This window comes from Oncorhynchus masou, chromosome 6 (assembly GCF_036934945.1).
Source record: "Oncorhynchus masou masou isolate Uvic2021 chromosome 6, UVic_Omas_1.1, whole genome shotgun sequence".
Taxonomy (NCBI): domain Eukaryota; kingdom Metazoa; phylum Chordata; class Actinopteri; order Salmoniformes; family Salmonidae; genus Oncorhynchus; species Oncorhynchus masou.
In genome coordinates, this window is record NC_088217.1 from 66,423,110 (window position 1) to 66,443,078 (window position 19,969).

The following is a 19,969-nucleotide window of genomic DNA, read 5'->3' on the forward strand; positions in this document are numbered from 1 at the left end:
AACCTTACATGCTTGCATTTTTGATTGATAACATATGACGATGTCACACTACAGTCTCGCTTGCCTGACTCATGGCACTCCACCCTGTTCCAGCGGCTGTGGGGAAAAGACCACATGGTACGAAATGATAAATGATTGAACAAGTTTTTGATAGAAAATCTTTAATACTGAATAAACATCTTACACAGAATAAACGTACAGCAACCCCTTCATCCATAGGTTAAGAAACATACACTATAAGACCAAAAATGCAGTAGCACAATAATACCTTAGCTTAAACAAAACAAGAAAACACTTACAAAAGAGCCCCTAGATAGAATATAACAACTACTTTTGAAAGGCACTGGGCATCACAGAAAATGTAGGCATCTTCTGGTGAGCAGGGGTCCATCTCAAAGGTCTCAATTCAATTAGTATTGCCGAAGTTCAGAGCTACTGCGCAATTGAAATGTAAAGGTCATTTATGATTGAGCCAACATATGCAGCGTTCAACGTGAAGGCAGTTTGCGAAAATAGGGACATCGCCTTTACATTTCAATCACAGCACTGAACTTCATCATTATGGATTGAATCGATCCCAAAGTGTCTCCTTTCCTTCAGCTGCACTGTTCTGAAAGGAATATAGTGGATGGCCAATATTCAAAATGGAGGAAGCAATCCATAAGACTATTGTGGTGATCTCTGGTGTTTTTCAGGGATGTCTCCTGTTCTGACCAACACTGCTTTACTATTATTGGGGCGCGGCCCATACAAAAAAACAATTTCTCCATCTTAAAACAGATGGACTTTGATGTGGATTTTTTTTCTGTTACCTGTATGCTAATTAGACTAACGGGGGGTGAGGACATCTATGTAATTTTGGCTCCCGAGTGGCGCAGCATCTCAGTGCTGGAGGCATCACTACAGACCCTGGTTTGATTCCAGGCTGTATCACAACCGGCCGTGATTGGGAGGCCCATAGAGTGGCGCACAATTGGCCCTGCGTCGTTAGGGTTTGGCCGGGGTAGGCCATCATTGTAAATAAGAATTTGTTCTTAACAGACTTGCCTAGTTAAGTAAAGGTTAAATAAAAATCCAAACCGACTGAATGAGATCTACTGCCCTCAGAAGAAAATGGATTGGTCAGTTAAGAACAAACTCTTATTTACAATGACGGCCAAACCCAGACGAAGCTGGGCCAATTGAGCGCTGCTCTATGGGACTCCAAATCACGGCCGGATGTTACAGCCTGGATTCGAACCAGGGACTGTCGTGACACCTCTTGCACTGAGATGCTGCGTCACTCGGGAGGCCTAATGTGATGGCTACATTGTATGCACATCAATAGCCGTATCCAATAGCCTTCAGAAAATATGTACAGTATATTACACTCAGATGCCATGTTCACGTCTTTGGTATAAAATCAGATTTAGGTAGTTCATGTTTTGGCCAGCTGAGGGGGAAGTGTGCATGTGTGGGACGTAATTCCATGGGTCCACCACAACATGGCGATATGCTGTAGTTTAACAACTTGGCCACCAGAGGGAAGTAGAGTACCATGTGACTAATATAATAGGCTTGCATTGAGGGCCCAGGGAAAGCAAAACAGGAGGAATAAATGGCCTCTACGCGCTGTTGTCTTTCCCCCCCCTTGCTATCCATCCACAAGGGTGAGCAGAGCAGGGTTGGTCAGTCCCAAAAAATATAATTAATTATTCTTAGAGCTATTCATTTGGGTGGAATGAAACTACTCCAGTGTTGTCTTCCAGGGGGATGTCGAGGTCCTCACAGCATGAAGGACTGGGTGTGTTTGAAGTCCGCAGGCTGAGCGAGAGAAAACAGTAGCATATGTTCCTTCAGTCAGAACTACTGCAATTCAGGTCTTTTTCTCCATTATTAGTAACCATTTGGAGAATTTTACTTACTACTACTGCCAAGAGAATAATACTAGAAATGATCATATTGTCTTTTAATATGGTTGTAAAATGTTATCTAGAAAATGTCACATGTAAGGGGGCAATGCTCAAGTCAACATTTCCTGTGAACATCATACCCATCAATGAATACACCAACAGAGAAAATCTGAGGAAAAACACTCACGTCTTGGGGTGGAGGGTTGTAGTTGGCATTAGTCCTGGAAGACAGAGGCATTTTTAAAGACAATAGATTGTTTGACAGAGTGGCGGGAGCGAGAGGGAGGGGGCTTCCTAAATGTGATGCAGCTGTGGTCTCAGTAAAAACATCTATCAAGAGAACACCACCACATCAAACACAGCACAGGACACGGTCCTATGGAGTGGAAAGGGCAACTTTTTCTGTAAAGGAATCTTGTCTACTTTTAAATCTATTACTCGAGTCTGTCTGTGGGTCAGACTCACTTGTCTTTTGTTCTATGGAGGTCCTGGTTGCTGATGTGGGCCACACCATGACACTGAGGGATCCAAAAGGACCTGTGGGGGGGGGTTCAAAGTTGAGTGAGGGGGTGGATGAGGTTCACACACCATGCTCAGGGTTACTAACAAACACGACCACACAGAGGGGGGGTAAGCGAATCACAATTCAGCCGGGAGGGGAGTTTATTAGCAGTCAGGGTTCACTTGAAAAGGAGATGTCAATCACACCTGTCGCTCTCTACTGAACTTACTCAGAACATTAAAACGCACACAACTCTATTAGTCAGTGGTAGTTACACAGCAACGCAGATGTGTTCAGTGTCAGGGTGTCTTCACTGTATTTGGGATAATTGTTCATAGATTTAAGGACACAACTCTTACCTTCCTCTGTGTTCTGGAGATGGATAGAAATGAAGAGGAGAGTGGAGACAGAAAGTAAGAGGAAGTGAGTGCAAATGATATTTTCTAACCGAGAGCCAGACATATTGTATGTTTCATGGACAGACAGAGAGAGGGACAGACAGGCAGACTCACTGCTGAAGTAGCCATTACGGTGTGCATAGTACCCCCCGAAGCCACAAATGGCGATGACCAGACAGATGACCACGACCGCAGCCACGACCCCTGCCATGTTTACATCCTCTGAAAGAGAGAGTGAGAGAGTCACGCTAGTTGGTTACAATACTAAGGACATCTCAAATAACATTTCACTACACGCAGATGACATTCTCCTCTATATAACCAACCCTCAAGCCAGTATCCAAGATATCGTGGATCTGATTCATTTGTTTTGTGCCTTCTCTGGCTACAGAATCGATTGGAATAAGTTAATTAATGCCTGTTTGAGTGCAGGCCCCTTCTTGGTTAAAACATCTCCCATTTATGATTTCCTCCGAAAAATGAACCTACCCAGGGGAAATTACAAAAATGTACTCTTCCCTATTTAAAGCTAAAAACCTTTGCTTCTGTCTCTCTCCTCGCCCCAACCTGGGCTCGAACCAGGGACCCTCTGAGCACATCGACAAGTCACCCTTGATGCACCATTACTTATCACTCCACAAAAGCCACGGCTCGGTTTTCCTTCTGGGGGTTATTCAAGAGGTCTTTTCTTTTTTTTCTTTCTGAAAAACTAGTTTTATTTCTTTCCTTACTGTTTTTGTTGTATCCATTTGTTCTAATGGTTTCTTAGCTTAGAAGCTCAGAAGACCAATTGTACAGTTCTATGCCTATATACCTACACTTCACAATTGAATTGAATTTATTTTGTGTAACAGACAAATACAACAACATGTACAATGTGGACCCAGAGGATATCACTTGAAAGTATTAATTAAAACGCTTGTTTCCAAAGTGGTCCCTGGTGGTAAAAACAATAACACATTTAACGATTAAAAAAAGGCAAGACAAAATGACAAACAACCATAAATACATTCATTTATATTGACACCCTAAAAAGTGGCACTATTCGCTGCACCTTTCCCTAACCTTAAATCAACCACATTCATTTCACATTAAAACAATATATTAATTGTACCTATCATTCAAATAAATACACCTGACCAGCCGCAGTAGGGGGCACAAGGGGCAGTGGAGGGGTTTCTCTTACTTAGACAACCTTATCCAAATGAAAACCTTTGCCTGGTTTTTGAAGCTATTTCTACTTTTTCTTTGCTTGATCTCCAGGGGGAGGCTATTCCATAGACACATGCCTGTATATAAACACGTGCTCCTCACAGTACTGTTTACTCTTGGGATTTTACAAGACATAACACCAGCTCTGGTATTGTAACTGTGTTGGTTATCGACCATATCAATGGGGTTTGAAGCACGAGAGTCACGCTAGTTTGTGGAAAGACAAAACTACACTAATATGAACCACAATCATTCTTATAATTAAACACACACACATACACACACTTGCATGCATGCACGCACACTCACCTATCTTCATGTGTTTAGCCTCACACATCTTGGGCGGCCCCACTTTGTTGGATGCCAGACAGCTGTACTGTCCCGTGTCGCCTCTCGCCACAGTCTTAAACTCCTGCCAGAGAGAGAAAGAGACAGATGGAGGGCTCACAGGAAAGAAAAAGAGAGAGGAAAATGATACGATGCACAGAACCTGTATAGTTTTTTTTTTGCAATTGGTCTAGAGTATACCAGTGTGCTTTCGAAATTAAGGGTCTATATGGGTTGATGTCTGACCAAAGGGAAGTGACCTATATCAGAATATTGATTGTCGCACTCCCGCTGCCAATACACTGGATCACTGCTACTCTAATTTCCACGATGCATACAAGGCCCTCCTTTCGGCAAATCTGACCACAACTTCATTTTGCTCCTCCCTTCCTATGGGCTGAAACTCAAAACAGGATGTACCCGTGACAAGAACTATTCAACGCTGGTCTGACCAATCGAATCCACGCTTCAAGATTGTTTTGATCACGCTGACTGGGACATGTTCCGGGTAGCCTCAGAGAATAATATTGATTTATGCACTGATTCAGTGAGTGAGTTTATAAGGAAGTGGATAGGAGATGTTGTACCTACTGCGACTATTAATTCCTACCCTAACCAGAAACTGTGGATAGATGGCGGCATTCGCGCAAAACTGAGAGCAAACCACCGCATTTAAACATGGAAAGATGACTGGGAATATGGTTGAATACAAACAGTGTAGTTATTCCCTCTGCAAGGCAATCAAACAAGCGAAATGTTAGTATAGAGACAAAGTAGAGTTGCAATTCAATGGCTCAGACACGAGATGTATGTGGCAGGGTCAACAGACAATCACAGAATCACAAAAAGAAAACCAGCCACGGACACCAACGTCTTGCTTCCAGACAAACTAAACACCTTCTTTGCCCACTTTGGGGATAATACAGTGCCACCGATGCGGCCTGCTACCAAGGACTGTGGGCTCTCCTCCGTGGCCGATGTGAGTAAGACATTTAAACACGTTAACCCTCGCAAGGCTGACGGCCCAGACGGCATCCCTACCCTCGTCCTCAGAGCATGCGCAGACCAGCTGGCTGGTGTGTTTATGGACATGTTCAATCTCTCCCTATCCCAGTCTGCTGTCCCCACATGCTTCAACATGTCCACCATTCTTCCAGTACCCAAGAAGGCAAAGGTAACTGAACTAAATGACTAACGCCCCAGAGCACTCACTTCTGTCATCATGTAGTGCTTTGAGAGACTAGTCAAGGATTATATCACCTCCACCTTACCGGTCACCCGAGACCCACTTCAATTTGCACACTGCCCCAATAGGTCCACAAACGATGCAATCACCATCACACTGAAGACTGCCCTATCCCATCTGGACAAGAGGAATACCTATGTAAGAATGCTGTTTATTGACTACAGCTCAGCATTCAACACCATAGTACCCTCCAAGCTCATCATTAAGCTTGAGGCCCTGGGTCTCAACCCCGCCCTGTGCAATTGGGTCCTGGGACTTCCTAGGACCCCTAGGTGGTGAAGATAGGAAACAACATCTCCACTTCGCTGATCCTCAACACTGGGGCCCCACAAGTGTGTGTGCTCAGCCCCCTCCTGTCCTCCCTGTTCACCATTGACTTCACGGCTATGCACGCCTCCAACATCAAGTTTGCAGATGACGCAAAAATAGTTGGCTTGATCATCAACAATGACGAGACAGCCTATAGGGAGGAGGTGAGGGCACTCGGAGTGTGGAAACAACCTCTCACTCAACGTCAACAAAACAAAGGAGATGATCGTGGACTTAAGGAAACATCAGAGGGTGCATCCCACTATCCACATCGACGGGACAGCAGTGGAGAAGGTGGAAACTTTTAAGTTCCTCATCGATCACATCACGGACAAACTGAAATGCTCCACCCACAAGAAGGAGCAACAGCGTCTCTTCAACCTCAGGAGGCTGAAGAAATCTGTCTTGTCACCTAAAACCCTCACAATTTTTTACAGATGCACAATTGAGAACTGTATCACCAACTGGTATGGCAACTGCACTGCCCACAACCGCAGGGCTCTCCAGAGGGTGGTGGGGTCTGCACAACGCATCACCAGCGGCAAACTACCTTCCCCCCAGAACACCTACAGCACCTGATGTCACAGGAAGGCCAAAAAGATCATCAAGGACAACAACCACCCGAGCCACTGCCTGTTCACCCTGCTACCATCCAAAAGGTGGAGGTCAGTACAGGTGCATCTGGGACCGAGAGACTGAAAAATAGCTTCTAGCTCAAGGCCATCAGACTGTTAAACAGCCATCACTAACACAGAGAGGCTGCTGCCTTCATACAGACTTGAAATCATTGGCCACTTTAATAAATGTATCACTAGTCACTTTAATATTGGCACTTTATTAACGTTGACATATCTTGCATTACTCATCCCAAATGTATATACTGTATTTTATACCATCTATTGCATCTTGCCTATGCCGCTTGGTCATTGCTCATCCATATATTTATATGTATATATTCTTATTCCATCCCTTTAATTAGATGTGTGTGTATTAGGTAGTTGTTATGGAATTTTTAGATTACTTGTTAGATATTGCTGCACTGTCGGAACTAGAAGCACAAGCATTTCGCTACACTCGCAATAACATCTGCTAACCATGTGTATGTGACGAATAAAATTTTATTTTATTTCTGAGGTTGCCCCTGTTGGTCTGAACTGTAACTAAGGTTTCAGTGTCTTACTGAGGTTTGTATTATCATATACTGTGTTAGTGGTTGATTATACTTCCATGTATTGGAGTCTGTAATGGAGGCCTGCTACATCGGATGCATAACTTACAGCGTACAGAACGTGAGGCGCTCCTATTAATCTCAATGAAACGTGGGCGTAAGTGAGCTGTAAGTTATACTTTGGTTCTGTTTTCAAGACCCTTTTCCCCCGCAGCTCACAATAGGATAAAGAACCTTGCACATTGCTCTCGCTGGCCAAAAATTACACTTCCAGTGTAGTAGGTAAAAAAAATAATCTTGATGCCCTAGTGTGGCTCCTATGTAACACACAGTCTGTGGGTGTGGCTGGGCCCTCGTTCTGTCAAATTCAAATTGCTTTACTGGCACATAGAGTGCATTTGGAAAGTATTCAGACCCCTTGACTTTCTCCAAATTTTGTTATGTTACAGCCTTGTTCTAAAATGGATTAACACCTCTTAAGGATCCGCCCCTTTTTTTTTTAATTCTCCTAACATGACATACTTGGGTATGTCATGTTAGGAGAATTTTTAAAAAAAAAGGGGCGGATCCTTAAGAGGTGTTAATCCATCTAACTGCCTGTAGCGCAGGACCGGAAGCAAGGATATGCATATTCTTGATACCACTTGAAAGGAAACATTTCAAAATTTGTGGAAATGTGAAATTATTGTAAGAGAATATAACACATTAGATCTGGTAAAAGACAATACAAAGAAAAAAACATGCGCGTTTTTGTATTTTTTTTGTACCATCATCTTTGAAATGCAAGAGAAAGGCCATGATGTATTATTCCAGCCCAGGCGCAATTTAGATTTTGCAGTGTATGTGCAAAGTTTTAGACTGATCCAGTGAAACATTGCACTTCTGTTCAAAATATTGTATCAAGACTGCCCAAATGTGCCTAATTGGTTTATTAATAATGTTGCACTCTCCTCAAATAATAGCATGGTATTATTTCACTGTAATAGCTACTGTAAATAGGACAGTGCAATTAGATTAACTACGATTTAAGCTTTCTGCCAATATCAGATATGTCTATGTCCTAGGAAATGTTCCTGCTACTTACAACCTCATGCTAATCGCATTAGCCTACGTTAGCTCAACCCGTCCCGCAGGGGACCCACCAATCCTGAAGAGTTAAATAGTTTTTTTCTCCCCTCATCAATCTACACACAATACCCCATAAAGACAAAGCAAAAACAGCTTGCAAAAAATAACTGAAATATCGCATTTAAAGTATTCAGACCCTTTACTCAGTAATTTGTTGAAGCACCTTTGGCAGTGATTACAGTCTTGAGTCTTCTTGGGGATGTCACTACACGCACACCTGTATTTGGGGAGTTCCTCCCATTCTTCGATCTGACAGATCCTCAAATATTTCTGTCAGGTTGATGATTGTGGACGATAGGAAAAGGAGGACCAAGCACACCCCCATTCTCATCGACAGGGCTGTAGTGGAACAGGTTGAGAGCTTCAAGTTCCTTGGTGTCCTCATGACCAACAAACTATCATGATCCAAACACACCAAGATAGTCGTGAAAAGGGCAAAACAAAGTCTAATCCTCCTCAGGAAACTGAAAAGATTTGTCATGGGTCCTCAGATCCTCAAAATGTTTTACAGCTGCACCATCGAGAGCATCCTGACTGGTTGCATCACTGCCTGGTATGGCAACTGCTCGGCCTCCGACCGCAAGGCACAACAGAGGGTAGTGCGTACGGTCCAGTACATCACTGGGGCTAAGCTTCCTGCCATACAGGACCTCTATACCAGGCGGTGTCAGAGGAAGGCCCTAAAAATTGTCAATGACTCCAACCACCCTAGTCATAGACTGTTCTCTCTGCTACCGCACAGCAAGCGGTACTGGAGCGCCACGTCTAGGTCCAAAAGGCTTCTTAACAGCTTCTACCCCCAAGCCATAAGACTCCTGAACAATTAATCAAATGGCTACCCAGACTATTTTCATTGCGCCCCCTCTTAACGCTGCTGCTACTCTCTTATTGTCTATGCATAGTCACTTTCACTCTACCTACATGTACATATTACCTGAATTACCTCGACTAACCGGTGGCCCTGCACATTGACTCTGTACCGGTACTGCCTGTATATAGCCTCGCCATTGTTATTTTACTGCTGCTCTTTAATAACTTGATACATACTTACATTTTTTACTTAACACTTATTTATCTTAAAACTGCATTGTTGGTTAAGGGCTTATAAGTAAGCATTTGACTGTAAGATCTACACCTGTTGTATTTGGTGCATGTGACAAATACAATTTGATTTGTTTTGGATGGGGAGCGTCACTGCACAGCTATTTTTCAGGTCTCTCCAGAGATGTTCGATCGGGTTAAAGTCCGGGCTCTGACTTGGCAACTCAAGAACATTTAGAGACTTGTCCCGAAGCCACTGCTGTGTTGTCTTGGCTGTGTGCTTAGGGTCGTTGTCCTGTTTGAAGGTGAACCTTCACCCCAGTCTGAGGTCCTGAGCGCTATGGAGCAGGTTTCCATCAAAAATCTCTCTGTACTTTTCTCCATTCATCTTTCCTTGATCCTGACTATTCTCCCAGTTCCTGCCACTGAAAACCATCCCCACAGCATGATGCTGCCACCACCATGCCTCACCTTAGCAATGGTGCCAGGTTTCCTTGAGATGTGTTGCTTGACATTCAGGCCAAAGAGTTCAATCTTGGTTTCATCAGACCAAAGAATCTTGTTTCTCATGGTCTGAGAGTCAATGTTGCAGAATTGTTTTGGTACCCTTCCCCAGATCTGTGCCTCGACACAGTCGTGTCTCAGAGCTCTACAGACAATTCCTTCGACCCCGAGGCTTGGTTTTTGCTCTGACATGCACTGCCAACTGTGGGACCTTATATGGACAGGTGTGTGCCTTTCCAAAAAATGTCCAATCAATTGAATTTACCACAGGTGGTCTCAAGCATCTCAAGGATGATCAATAGAATCAGGATGCACCTGAGCTCAATTTTGAGTCTCATAAGCAAAGGGTCTGAATACTTATGTAAATAAGGTATTTATGTTTTTTATTTGTAATACATTTGCAAACATTTCTAAAAACCTGTTTTCACTTTGTCATTATGGGGCATTGTGTGTAGATTGAGCAGGATAAAAAAAAAAAACAATTTTAGAATAAAGCTGTAACGTAACTAAATGTGGAAAAGGGGGAAGGGGTCTGAATGCTTTCCGAATGCACTGAACATTGAGTAAATTGTGCCAAAGCATCACTGTATATACACTGTTGTTAAAAAGTATCTCACCAGTATGCCCGTGATTGGGTTGAGGTGGTAGGTGGCGTTGGCCATGCGGGAGGGGGTCAGCGGCTTGTCATCTTTGTACCAGGAGTAGGTGGCTGGGGGGATGCTCTGCTGGTCCCTACAGCGCAGCTGCACCACAGAGCCCGTCAAGGCCGAGCTGGGGATCTCACAGGATGGGGTGTGGGGGGGCACTGTGAGGAGGGTACAGCCACAATGTCAGCTTGGTTAAGGGGGTGCACAAACAGCATGTCTGAGACAACACACACAGACACACTCAGAACACTCAGTCAGGCAGACAGACCCTCTCAGTCTGCCAGACGATGTGGTACACACCCAAGACTTCGAGGGTGATGTTAGTCTCCCCCAGGGTGATGGTGTCGTGAGGGGCAGTGATCTCACAGCGGTATTCGCCGGCGTCTTTCTGGGTCACCCTCTGTAGGGTCACCGTTGCCCCCTTGATCCTTGCACGCCCTGCAAAGGCTCCTGGGAGAGTGGAAACCGGTCAACACAGAGAAGAGGGGGGTTGTGGAGATGTTGTTTCTTAAGGACAAATGTTCTACTTAAACTAACATCAACCATCTGGTAACTTCTCATACAAATATCTTTGTAATGTTCATCACATTCTGCTTTATGTTGATGAGGCTCTTAAAATGAATTCCCCTCGTGTGAGGAGCGTAAATGAAATCTGAGAGTCTGAAGATGGGCTCTGGACAGGGGTTAAAAGAGACAGAAAGAGAGCGATGGAAGACAATGTGCCAGGACAGCCAATCACCTCTGAAGTGTCCCTCATAGTAAACAAATGATACATCTGTTCCTTTCTTCTTCCACTCGATTCGAGGATTCTGTTCCTTCTCTGTCCGAAAATCACAGCTCAGAACCGCATCGGAGTTCTCGTGGACCTCCACCTTGGGCGTGGTTGTTGACACGGTAACAGGGACAATGGGGAGGCCTGAGGGATGGAGAGAGAGAGAGAGGTGCCACATATGGGGTTGGGGGAAAGGGTTGTAAGATGGAGGACCTATGAACACCTTAAACGCCGTTATAAATCAGCAATTATAATCAGTTATGAACTAGTTAATAATCTGTTAGAAACCAGTTATATTCAGTTATGATGGACCAGTTGTAAATGTTGTATGAACCAATTATATCTGTTATGAACCAGTTTTTCCTCTGGACCAGATTGGCAGCGGAGCATGAAGACTCATGGCTGATTTTTTTGGTTGGCTGGCTGTGTCTGTGTGTCGCTCCTATTGAACATGTACATCTAGACAGGAACAGGAAATAGGAGCATCCCTTCCTGTCGGTTGATTGGTGCAGGGGTCAGGATTATTGTTTTGTCATCCTGTTGCTGTCCACAGGTCGCCCGGGTAACGCCCATCCATTGAGGGAGGAGCGCGTGTTGCGTGTGTATATGTATATGTATGCGTGTGTATGTGTGTGCGGGGGGAGATTAACTGGTACAATAACGTTATGTACAACACACACTCACACTGAGTATTTGGGTGGTTCCATGAAAAGACTGCCTTTTGCACCCCTTTTGGCATTTTATGTAGCAATTGTGCACCAATATTGAATTTTAAAAGCCTGTTATGTTAAATGAAGAGCCTTTTAAAAATATACTATACCCCATGGAGAAAATCCGTTTTTTTCAGTGGTGGAAAAAGTACCCAATTGTCATACTTGAGTAAAAGCAACCTTAATAGAAAATAATAGAAAAGTCCTCCAGTAAAATACTATTTGAGTAAAAGTCTAAAAGTATTTGGTTTTAAATATACTTAAGTATTAAAAGTCAATGTCATTTCTAAAATAGACTTAAGTATCAAAAGTAAAAGTATAAATAATTTCAAATTCCTTATATTTATCAAGCAAACCAGATGACACAATTGAATTGTTTTATTTACGTATAGCCACGGGCATACTCCAACACTCAGACATCATTTACAAACCAAGCATTTATATTTAGTGATTCATCAGATCAGAGGCAGTAGAGATGGCCAATGGTGTTCTCTTGATAAGTGTGTGAATTGGAACATTTTCCTGTCCTGCTAAGCATTCAAAATGTAACTAGTACTTTTGGGTGTCAGGGAAAATGTATGGAGTAAAAAGTACATTATTTTCTTTAGTAATGTAGTGAAGTAAAAGTAGTCAAAAACATAAATAGTGAAGTACAGATACCCCCTAAACTACTTAAATCGTACTTTTTACTTAAGTACTTTACACCACTGGGTTTTTTATTATATGAATAAAGACTTGTTAAAGTCTTTGGGGCGGCAGGGGTTAGAGCAGTTGGTTAGAGCGTGGTGGTTAGAGTGGTTAGTGTTGGACTAGTAACCGGAAGGTTGCAAGTTCAAATCCCCGAGCTGACAAGGTACAAATCTGTCGTTCTGCCCCTGAACAGGCAATTAACCCACTGTTCCTTGGCCGTCATTGAAAATAAGAATTTGTTCTTAACTGACTTGCTTAGTTTAATAAAGGTAAAATAAAAAGTGCCAAAATTCAGCATTTTGACACTCTATGATTCTAGAAAGTTATTAACCCACTTAACCCCAACATTTCACCATCATTGTAAAGCCAGAGTTATTTTGTTGCTTAGAAAAAGTCATTTCTGAAGATGATTATTTCTTACATTACTGATTCATTTACGTCTGTCCCTCATTTTAAGGTCAACTGTGTTACGTGAACTAAACTTTTTGTCCAAAATAATCATTGAACATCGAGCGTAAAAGCAGGTTCTCACTGTTTTGGGTCATTTTCTGGTGTTTTTTGGTGGAAAACTGAGCGGGTCGGGCATAACATGTCAACTGTTACCCATAGATAGACAGGCTAGAAATGTTTCAGCAATAAAACAAAAAAAATGTGTGAAGCTTGCATTCAATTGCCACTTCCTGTTGCACACAACATGAGACAATGTCCTGTAAAACTGATTGCTATCCTTTGGGTGGTGATAAAAACTTAATTCGTTGCTCAATTCCATCGTAAATCGCTAAGTTTAGTCGGCTAGCTTTACACAGACACTTATTTAACACACCCAGACAAACACATTTATTTTGTGTTGTGTTTGTATTGGCCAACATCCATTTTTCCTTCCATTGTTTCAGTAAATACTGAGATGTATTCAGATAACACACTTATTCACATGCATGCTCAACTAGATAACTGTAATGACATCTGTATCGCTGCATAACCTACTAATACTATATTCCGCTCAATTCATTAAATACTGACAATTGCTGGCCAGCAAAGCACAAAGCTATCTGTCATGGCCCAGTACTGGTAAACATCACGTCAAAAGACCTAAACCACCCATGTCTACACCAGTGGTTCCCAACCTTTTTCGGAAACTGTACCACCAACTGAATTTTGCTCTGCCGAGAGTACCCCTGCAGTACCCTCTCATGTGCATTGTGCCAGTAAGCCCATGCTCGTGAGTCTTATCAAGTACCCACTTGGATAGGCCAAGTACCCCTGGATGGGGAACCCACTGGTCTACACTGTACTTAACTGAGGTCAACTACCAAATGAGTCATTCACTGTTAGCAGTTCGCTAGCTTCCTGTTCAGTCAGCTTCTTTTTGTTGCACTATTTCCTGTGGTTCTATTAGTGGACCAGAGGGTGGGGTGGGGCATAGGAAAGGTCCAAACCAATCCTCCTGGTCTCCTGCTTTCCCCCCACGGAAGGGCAGGTGTGCGTCCCAAATGGTATCCCATTCCCTACATCGTGCCCTATGGGTCCTGGTCAAAAGTAGAACACTATGTAGGGAATATAGACGCAAACCGGGTCTACGTGGAAGAATTGAGGGGAAGTGAGACAAAGGCATTGGAGAGGCACAGGAAGTGATAAAGGATGTGCAGGTCCTCTCAGCGTGGAGGCGGCCATCTTAAATGGCCAGGAAAGCAGAGCAAAAGTTGGGAAACAAGACGTAAACAACTTGCTCGCTGACAAACAATGAAGCAAACCAATGAAGCAAACTCAATTTCATTTCAAATCTAGTCGATTCACAGGAAATAAACGGAAAAACTGAATGTGTGTCCCATTGATTTTGAATTCCCCTTCTGAATCCTAGTTATGAGTATTTAGGCAATTAGGTCTACATAGGCCTACACATTATCGGTGGCAGAATGCGATCTCTCGCTTGATGTGCGTAAGTACAGTATGAATTCAAACTGCAGACTCATGTTGTCTATTCACATTGTTCTTCAGATGTTTGAGTACTGTAGGCGGTGGAAGTGCAGCCTTGTGTATTTTGTCCCTCCCTGCTTGCTGTCTGTGTTACTTTGTGAGTATGTGTAACACTGTTATCACTGCAGCTGTGTTGGGAGTGGGAGTGTGCCTCATCACTCCCTCTTTCTCTGTGAGGATGAGCATTGTCTCTCCCTGGCTGGATGGACAAAGAGAGAGAGGGAGAGGAGAGACACAGAAGATAAGGGAGAGAGAGACAGAAGATAAGGGAGAGAGAGACAGACAGAGAGAATGAGATGTGGAGGGAGATAGGAAGAAATAGATGGAGAGAATGAGAGAGATAACGAGAGAGTTTTATTTTATATCGTCAGGATCCATCAATAGCATCCCCGGGTTGTAGAAACTGTTGTCAGTGTCGGCTGTGGCGAACGCCAGCCACCTTGAGGAGCGTCTCCTCGAGATAACACAGACGTGACAACAACCGTGACATGATGCCCACACTTTCTCTGTCTGCTGAGTGGTGACCTGTCCCTCTCTGAACCCTATGAGCCACCCGCCCTGAGACCTACCAAGGTTGGGTCAAATTAAAGTCAGTCAACTCAGAAAGAAAACTAAAATTCCAATTCAAGAATTTCAAAAAAAGGGGCATTTATTTTTAAATGACTTCGCAATAAACGGGAAATGAGATGCTACTTCTATATGTTAGCATCTATTAGCATCTAAGAGAACATCCATTTCCAGACAGAGAGGGATCTAGAGAGACAAACAGAGAGAATGTGTGTGTGTGTGTGTGTGTCTTCCAAGGAGAACAAAGCCCCTCTGTATGTGTGTAACCCTGCACTGCTCTGTCAGGAACAGCTGTGCCAGTCAGGGTTGTTGGTGGTGGTGGTGGGGGGCTTGTTTGCTAAATGTTGGCATCTCACTGACACCATGGGATCGTCCCAAATGGCATCCTTTGTAGTGCACTACTTTCGAACAGAGCGCTATGTGCCCCGATTTAAAAAAAAATAGTGCACTATAAAAGGTGATATAGAGTGCCATTTGGGAAGAAACGATATGGTGACCTGCTGATAGCCCACATCCAGAATAGACTGGCCTATTTCCAACAAAAACTTAAGGTCACATTAGTGGTCCATATCTGTTTTCTGCAGTTGCATGTAGTCCAATATCATCGCAATAACACGCACACACAGTGAGGAAGGCTGTATACGAAAGACCGGCAACGTTGGAAAAATTTAGTACAGGCCATAATGGTTAGAGCGTTGTGCCAGTAACATAAAGGTTGCGAGATCGAATCCCCGAGCTGACAAGTTAAAACAAACTGTCGTTCTGCCCCCTGAACAAGTCAGTTAACCCACTGTTCCTAGACCGTCATTGTAAATAAGAATTTGTTCTTAACCGACTTGCCTAGGTAAATAAAGTTGAAATAAAATAAGGAAGAGGATTAAGTGATATGCCAATTACTACCGAAACAAGTGCTGCTCACTTTTTTTATTTGTGTGTGAAGCACTAGAAGCATCAACACAGTAAGATCACAATAATTATGTTTTTTTGTTTTTTTAAATTGTGCTTTATTTTCCTATCTAAAATGGCTTATTTTTTTCTAAACACAAACAGCTGACATGGCATTACACTTACAAAAGCAATAGGGATGACGGTAATGTAATTATTAAGAATACCAATACAGATCAACCCAAACATGCATTACACACGTCCACAAGCACGCAAACAAACACACACACGAATAACTCATTATCATACGGAATAGACTAAATGCAAAAGTTTACTTACATTGTATCAGTAGAATGACAAGGGGCAAAAACAGTGACGCTTTCTCCATCCTGAACTCCCGCTGTTCAAAAGTATGCCCTTCCTCGAAATATGAGTTGCTCTTGAGCGACAACCTATTCCCACAACTCCAGGAATTCCAGAATCTCGTCACTCCTTTGGGGAAATTATGTTCCGAGAACTCCGTAGAATTTCCTGAGCAGTTAGGCAGCGAGGAAGTCGCAAGTCACACTTTCGGACTCTCTGCACACTATTACACCAGCCGCAGGGCACACGGCTGCAGAGTGGCTGTCACTGTAGACGTTTTCTCTACTATTCTACTGTTGTGGTAGGGAGGGGGTTTGGTGGGGCGAGGAAGCGATTTGGTGGGGGACTCCTGGAGAAGGTATGCGGAGAGCGCAACGCGGTGTCCAAGACGTGCACTACACTTGTCCATCGTGCGCAACGCGCCAACAATGGCCAACTGCACTGATGACTGTTTTTTTCTGTGAGTATGTGTCATCATAGTCTCAGCATTTAAATCCTGGAATAACGCCATGCTATTTACTTTGAGACATTTTGATGAATTACCATAAAAGAGGACCACCACGAATGCTGTGGTTGTTGTTGCCAGGTGTGATTGTCGGACTAATCAAATCAAAATGTATTTGTCACATGCGCCGAATACAACACCTTACAGTGAAATGCTTACTTACAAGCCCTTAACCAACAATGCAGTTAGGAAAATACCCCCCCAAAAAGTAAGAGATAAAAATAACAAATAATTAAAGAGCAGCAGTAAATAACAATAGCGGGGCTATATACAGGGGGTACCGGTACAGAGTCAATGTGCAGGGGCACCGGTGTCGAGGTAATTGAGGTAATATCTACATGAAGGTAGAGTTATTAAAGTGCCTATACATAGATAATAACAGAGAGCAGCAGCGTAGAAGGGGGGGGGGGGGGGCAATGCAAATAGTCTGGGAAGCCATTTGATTAGCTGTCCAGGAGTCTTATGGCTTAGGGGTAGAAGCTGTTCCGAAGCCTCTTGGACCTAGACTTGGCGTTAAGGTACCGCTTGCCGTGGTCAGATTTGCCAAATGGAGGGCGAGGGAGAGCTTTGAGCTTTGTGTCTGTGTGTGGAGTAAAGGTGGTCTAAAATAAATTCCCTCTGGTTGCACATTTAACATGCTGATAGGAATGAGGTTAAACGGATTTAAGTTTCCCTGCATTAAAGTCCCCGGCCACTAGGAGGGCCGCCTATGGATGAGTGTTTTCCTGTTTGCTTATGGCGGTACACAGCTCATTGAGCGTGATTTTAGTGCCAGCATCGGTCTGTGGTGGTATGTAGACAGCTACGAAAAATACAGGTGAAAACTCTCTAGGTAGTGTGGTCTACAGCTTATCATGAGATACTCTACTTTAGGCAAGCAAAATCTTGGAGACTTCCATAGATATCGTGCACCAGCTCTTGCTTACATATATGCATAGGCCACCGCCCCATGTCTTACCAGAGGCTGCTGTTCTATCCTGCCGATGGAGTGTATAACCCACCAGTTGTATGTTCTTAATGAAGTCGTTCAGCCACGGCTCGTGAAACATAAGATATTAGTTTTTAATGTCCCGTTGGTAGGATATACGTGCATTCAATTCATCCCATTTATTTTCCAGCGATTGAACGTTAGCTAGCAGGACGGAAGGCAAAGGCAGATTAGCCACTCGTCACCTGATCCTCACCCTTCTTCTCCAGCGAATGACGGGCCGGGTCGGGTGTCTGTAGTAGTATATCCCTCCCGTCCGACTCATTGACGAAGAACTCTGTCTAATTTGAGGTGAGTAATCTCAGTTGATGTCCAGAAGTTATTTTCTGTCATAAGAGACGGTAGCAACAACATTATGTACAAAACAAGTTACGAACTCGAAAAAACAAACAAAATAGCATGGTTGGCTAAGAGACGATAAGATGGCAGCCGCCCCCTCCGGCGCCATCATACACTTGTCAAACTCGGACAATGCTTTTGGATAGAGTGAGGAAATGGTGCACACTGGTACCCTTATCATTTGTTGAAATTGGCCCCTAATGAATGATGCAAATGATTTCAATATGAAGTCCTTCAAAGTAATTCACAATTGTAGGGTGGTTATCATTCTTTCCACAGTCCCTTAGGGCAGTGGCATACATTCATGGATGCCAAGGGAATCCAGGCTTCCAATTTATTTGTATTATTTTTTTACAAAAAATAAATAATTTGATCTTTCATCTCTCTAGTGTTTCAAAATGTTCCATCTATTCGCAAGAGGTTGACTGTATCTTACAGGAGAAAACAGAGCAAGCTAAACAGCGCCTCTCTGTGTAGGCCAACTATCTGATGCTGTCTGGTCCAAACGAGTATATTGTTGCCGTCCGTAGCATTGAAGGCAAGGGAAGCCAGCGAGCATCTGGCCTCCCTTGATTAAAACAAAAGTGTACAAAATGTGCCAATCAGCGTTGCGCTAAACTGAGCGAGCTCAACTGTGTGGCGCACAACAACAACAAAAGTGTAAAAGGGAAGCCAGCTTGGATTTTGGCATCACTCCTATCAAAACCCATTGAGAGAATACTTAACTTGAATTGTTGCATGTTGTTGTTGTCCTCCAGTGGCCGGCTAGCTCGCTAAAATTGTCCCTTTCCTTAATTAGCCATGGATGAAGATAGGGATTTGGACTTGTGGCTTTACATAATTCTCCATACTGCCAATGATTGTAATGGTGATTATGATACAACCATTAATTCATACATTGTGCCCCTGGCCTGAGAGGATGGGAAGTTCAGTCTGTAGCTAGATGTAGAAGGCTAATGTTAACTAGCTAACGTTGGTCATGAATGGAAGTTAGGCTAGTGAGCATGCATTAAAGCCAGGTAGACTAGAACAACAAAAAATAAAAGCATATACTGTATGACAGAGTGATAGACCATTTTGTCAACATGAAAGAGAGGAGGATGGCATTTCTCTAGTAGGGTCAGTTAACATATTTTTCTAATTGTATGAACGAGCAGGCACACAGAGAAATCAGCACCATGGAGAGCCACGTTTGGCTTACATTGATTGTACTAAATTGTTTTTGGTATCTTTTAGTTGTTACTGTATTAGACTAAGCATATGTGATTTGATGATGTTGAAATGTTGAAGTTGAAATGGTGCTGGAATAGTGGCGGCAGCTCCTGTTGTCTTTGCGACTTGCGGTAACTCTGTGGTTCTAAATCAATAGTTGTTCAGTGGTCTGAAAATGTTGGAAACATTAACTTGCTTGACCATGCAATTGTCTGTTACTACATGCAATATGCTGGACAGAGTTTGCTATCTGGTTTTGTGATAAAACAAAGGTGTGGTTTATTTATTCTGCCAACATTTTCTTATCGTCTCGGCCTTTAGGCCTATATATCATGGTCGCAAGACATATGAATTAACAGGCTATAGTGCAAAATACGCAATTATCATCATACAAAGGTTGCGATATGGCTTTTTGGGGGGCTTCCACAGTGATTTTACCCACACAGCACTACTGCCTTAGCGATCTCAGTTTCTAACTTTATTGTATGGTTGTGGAATAATCCATTGTGAATGCTTCTTGTATAGGCTTATAGTCCAAGCTATATTTTACAAAAGCATGTAGGCCTATCCCATCGTTAGTTGATTCAAAC

General features: G+C 43.2%; 1 protein-coding gene across 4 annotated transcripts; it reads right to left on the minus strand.

The window, feature by feature from the left end:
* Window positions 1-144: 144 nt before the first annotated feature.
* Window positions 145-16,645, minus strand: jam2a (junctional adhesion molecule 2a). 4 transcript variants are annotated; one of them, XM_064969408.1, is made up of 10 exons: window positions 16,312-16,640; window positions 11,114-11,290; window positions 10,675-10,824; window positions 10,345-10,532; window positions 4,314-4,416; window positions 2,907-3,014; window positions 2,754-2,766; window positions 2,358-2,429; window positions 2,080-2,113; window positions 145-1,803 (listed from the first exon to the last, which is right to left on the minus strand). In XM_064969408.1, the coding sequence occupies exons 1-10, from the start codon at window positions 16,358-16,360 to the stop codon at window positions 1,765-1,767; spliced, it is 933 nt and encodes a 310-aa protein (XP_064825480.1). In that variant the 5' UTR covers window positions 16,361-16,640; the 3' UTR covers window positions 145-1,764. The 4 variants fall into 4 exon arrangements, with proteins under 4 accessions (XP_064825480.1, XP_064825477.1, XP_064825479.1 ...); XM_064969405.1 differs by having other exon boundaries at window positions 2,754-3,014; window positions 16,312-16,642; XM_064969407.1 differs by lacking the exon at window positions 2,754-2,766.
* Window positions 16,646-19,969: the final 3,324 nt, after the last annotated feature.

Excerpts from the sequence above, each read along its gene's own strand:
- jam2a (XM_064969405.1), bottom strand. The coding sequence starts at position 16,360 with ATGGAGAAAGCGTCACTGTTTTTGCCCCTTGTCATTCTACTGATACAA. Across the intron at positions 10,825-11,113 it reads CTATGAGGGACACTTCAGAG|GAGCCTTTGCAGGGCGTGCA; the intron begins GTGATTGGCTGT and ends CCACTCTCCCAG. Across the intron at positions 2,114-2,357 it reads CTCCATAGAACAAAAGACAA|GACTAATGCCAACTACAACC; the intron begins GTGAGTCTGACC and ends TCTGTCTTCCAG.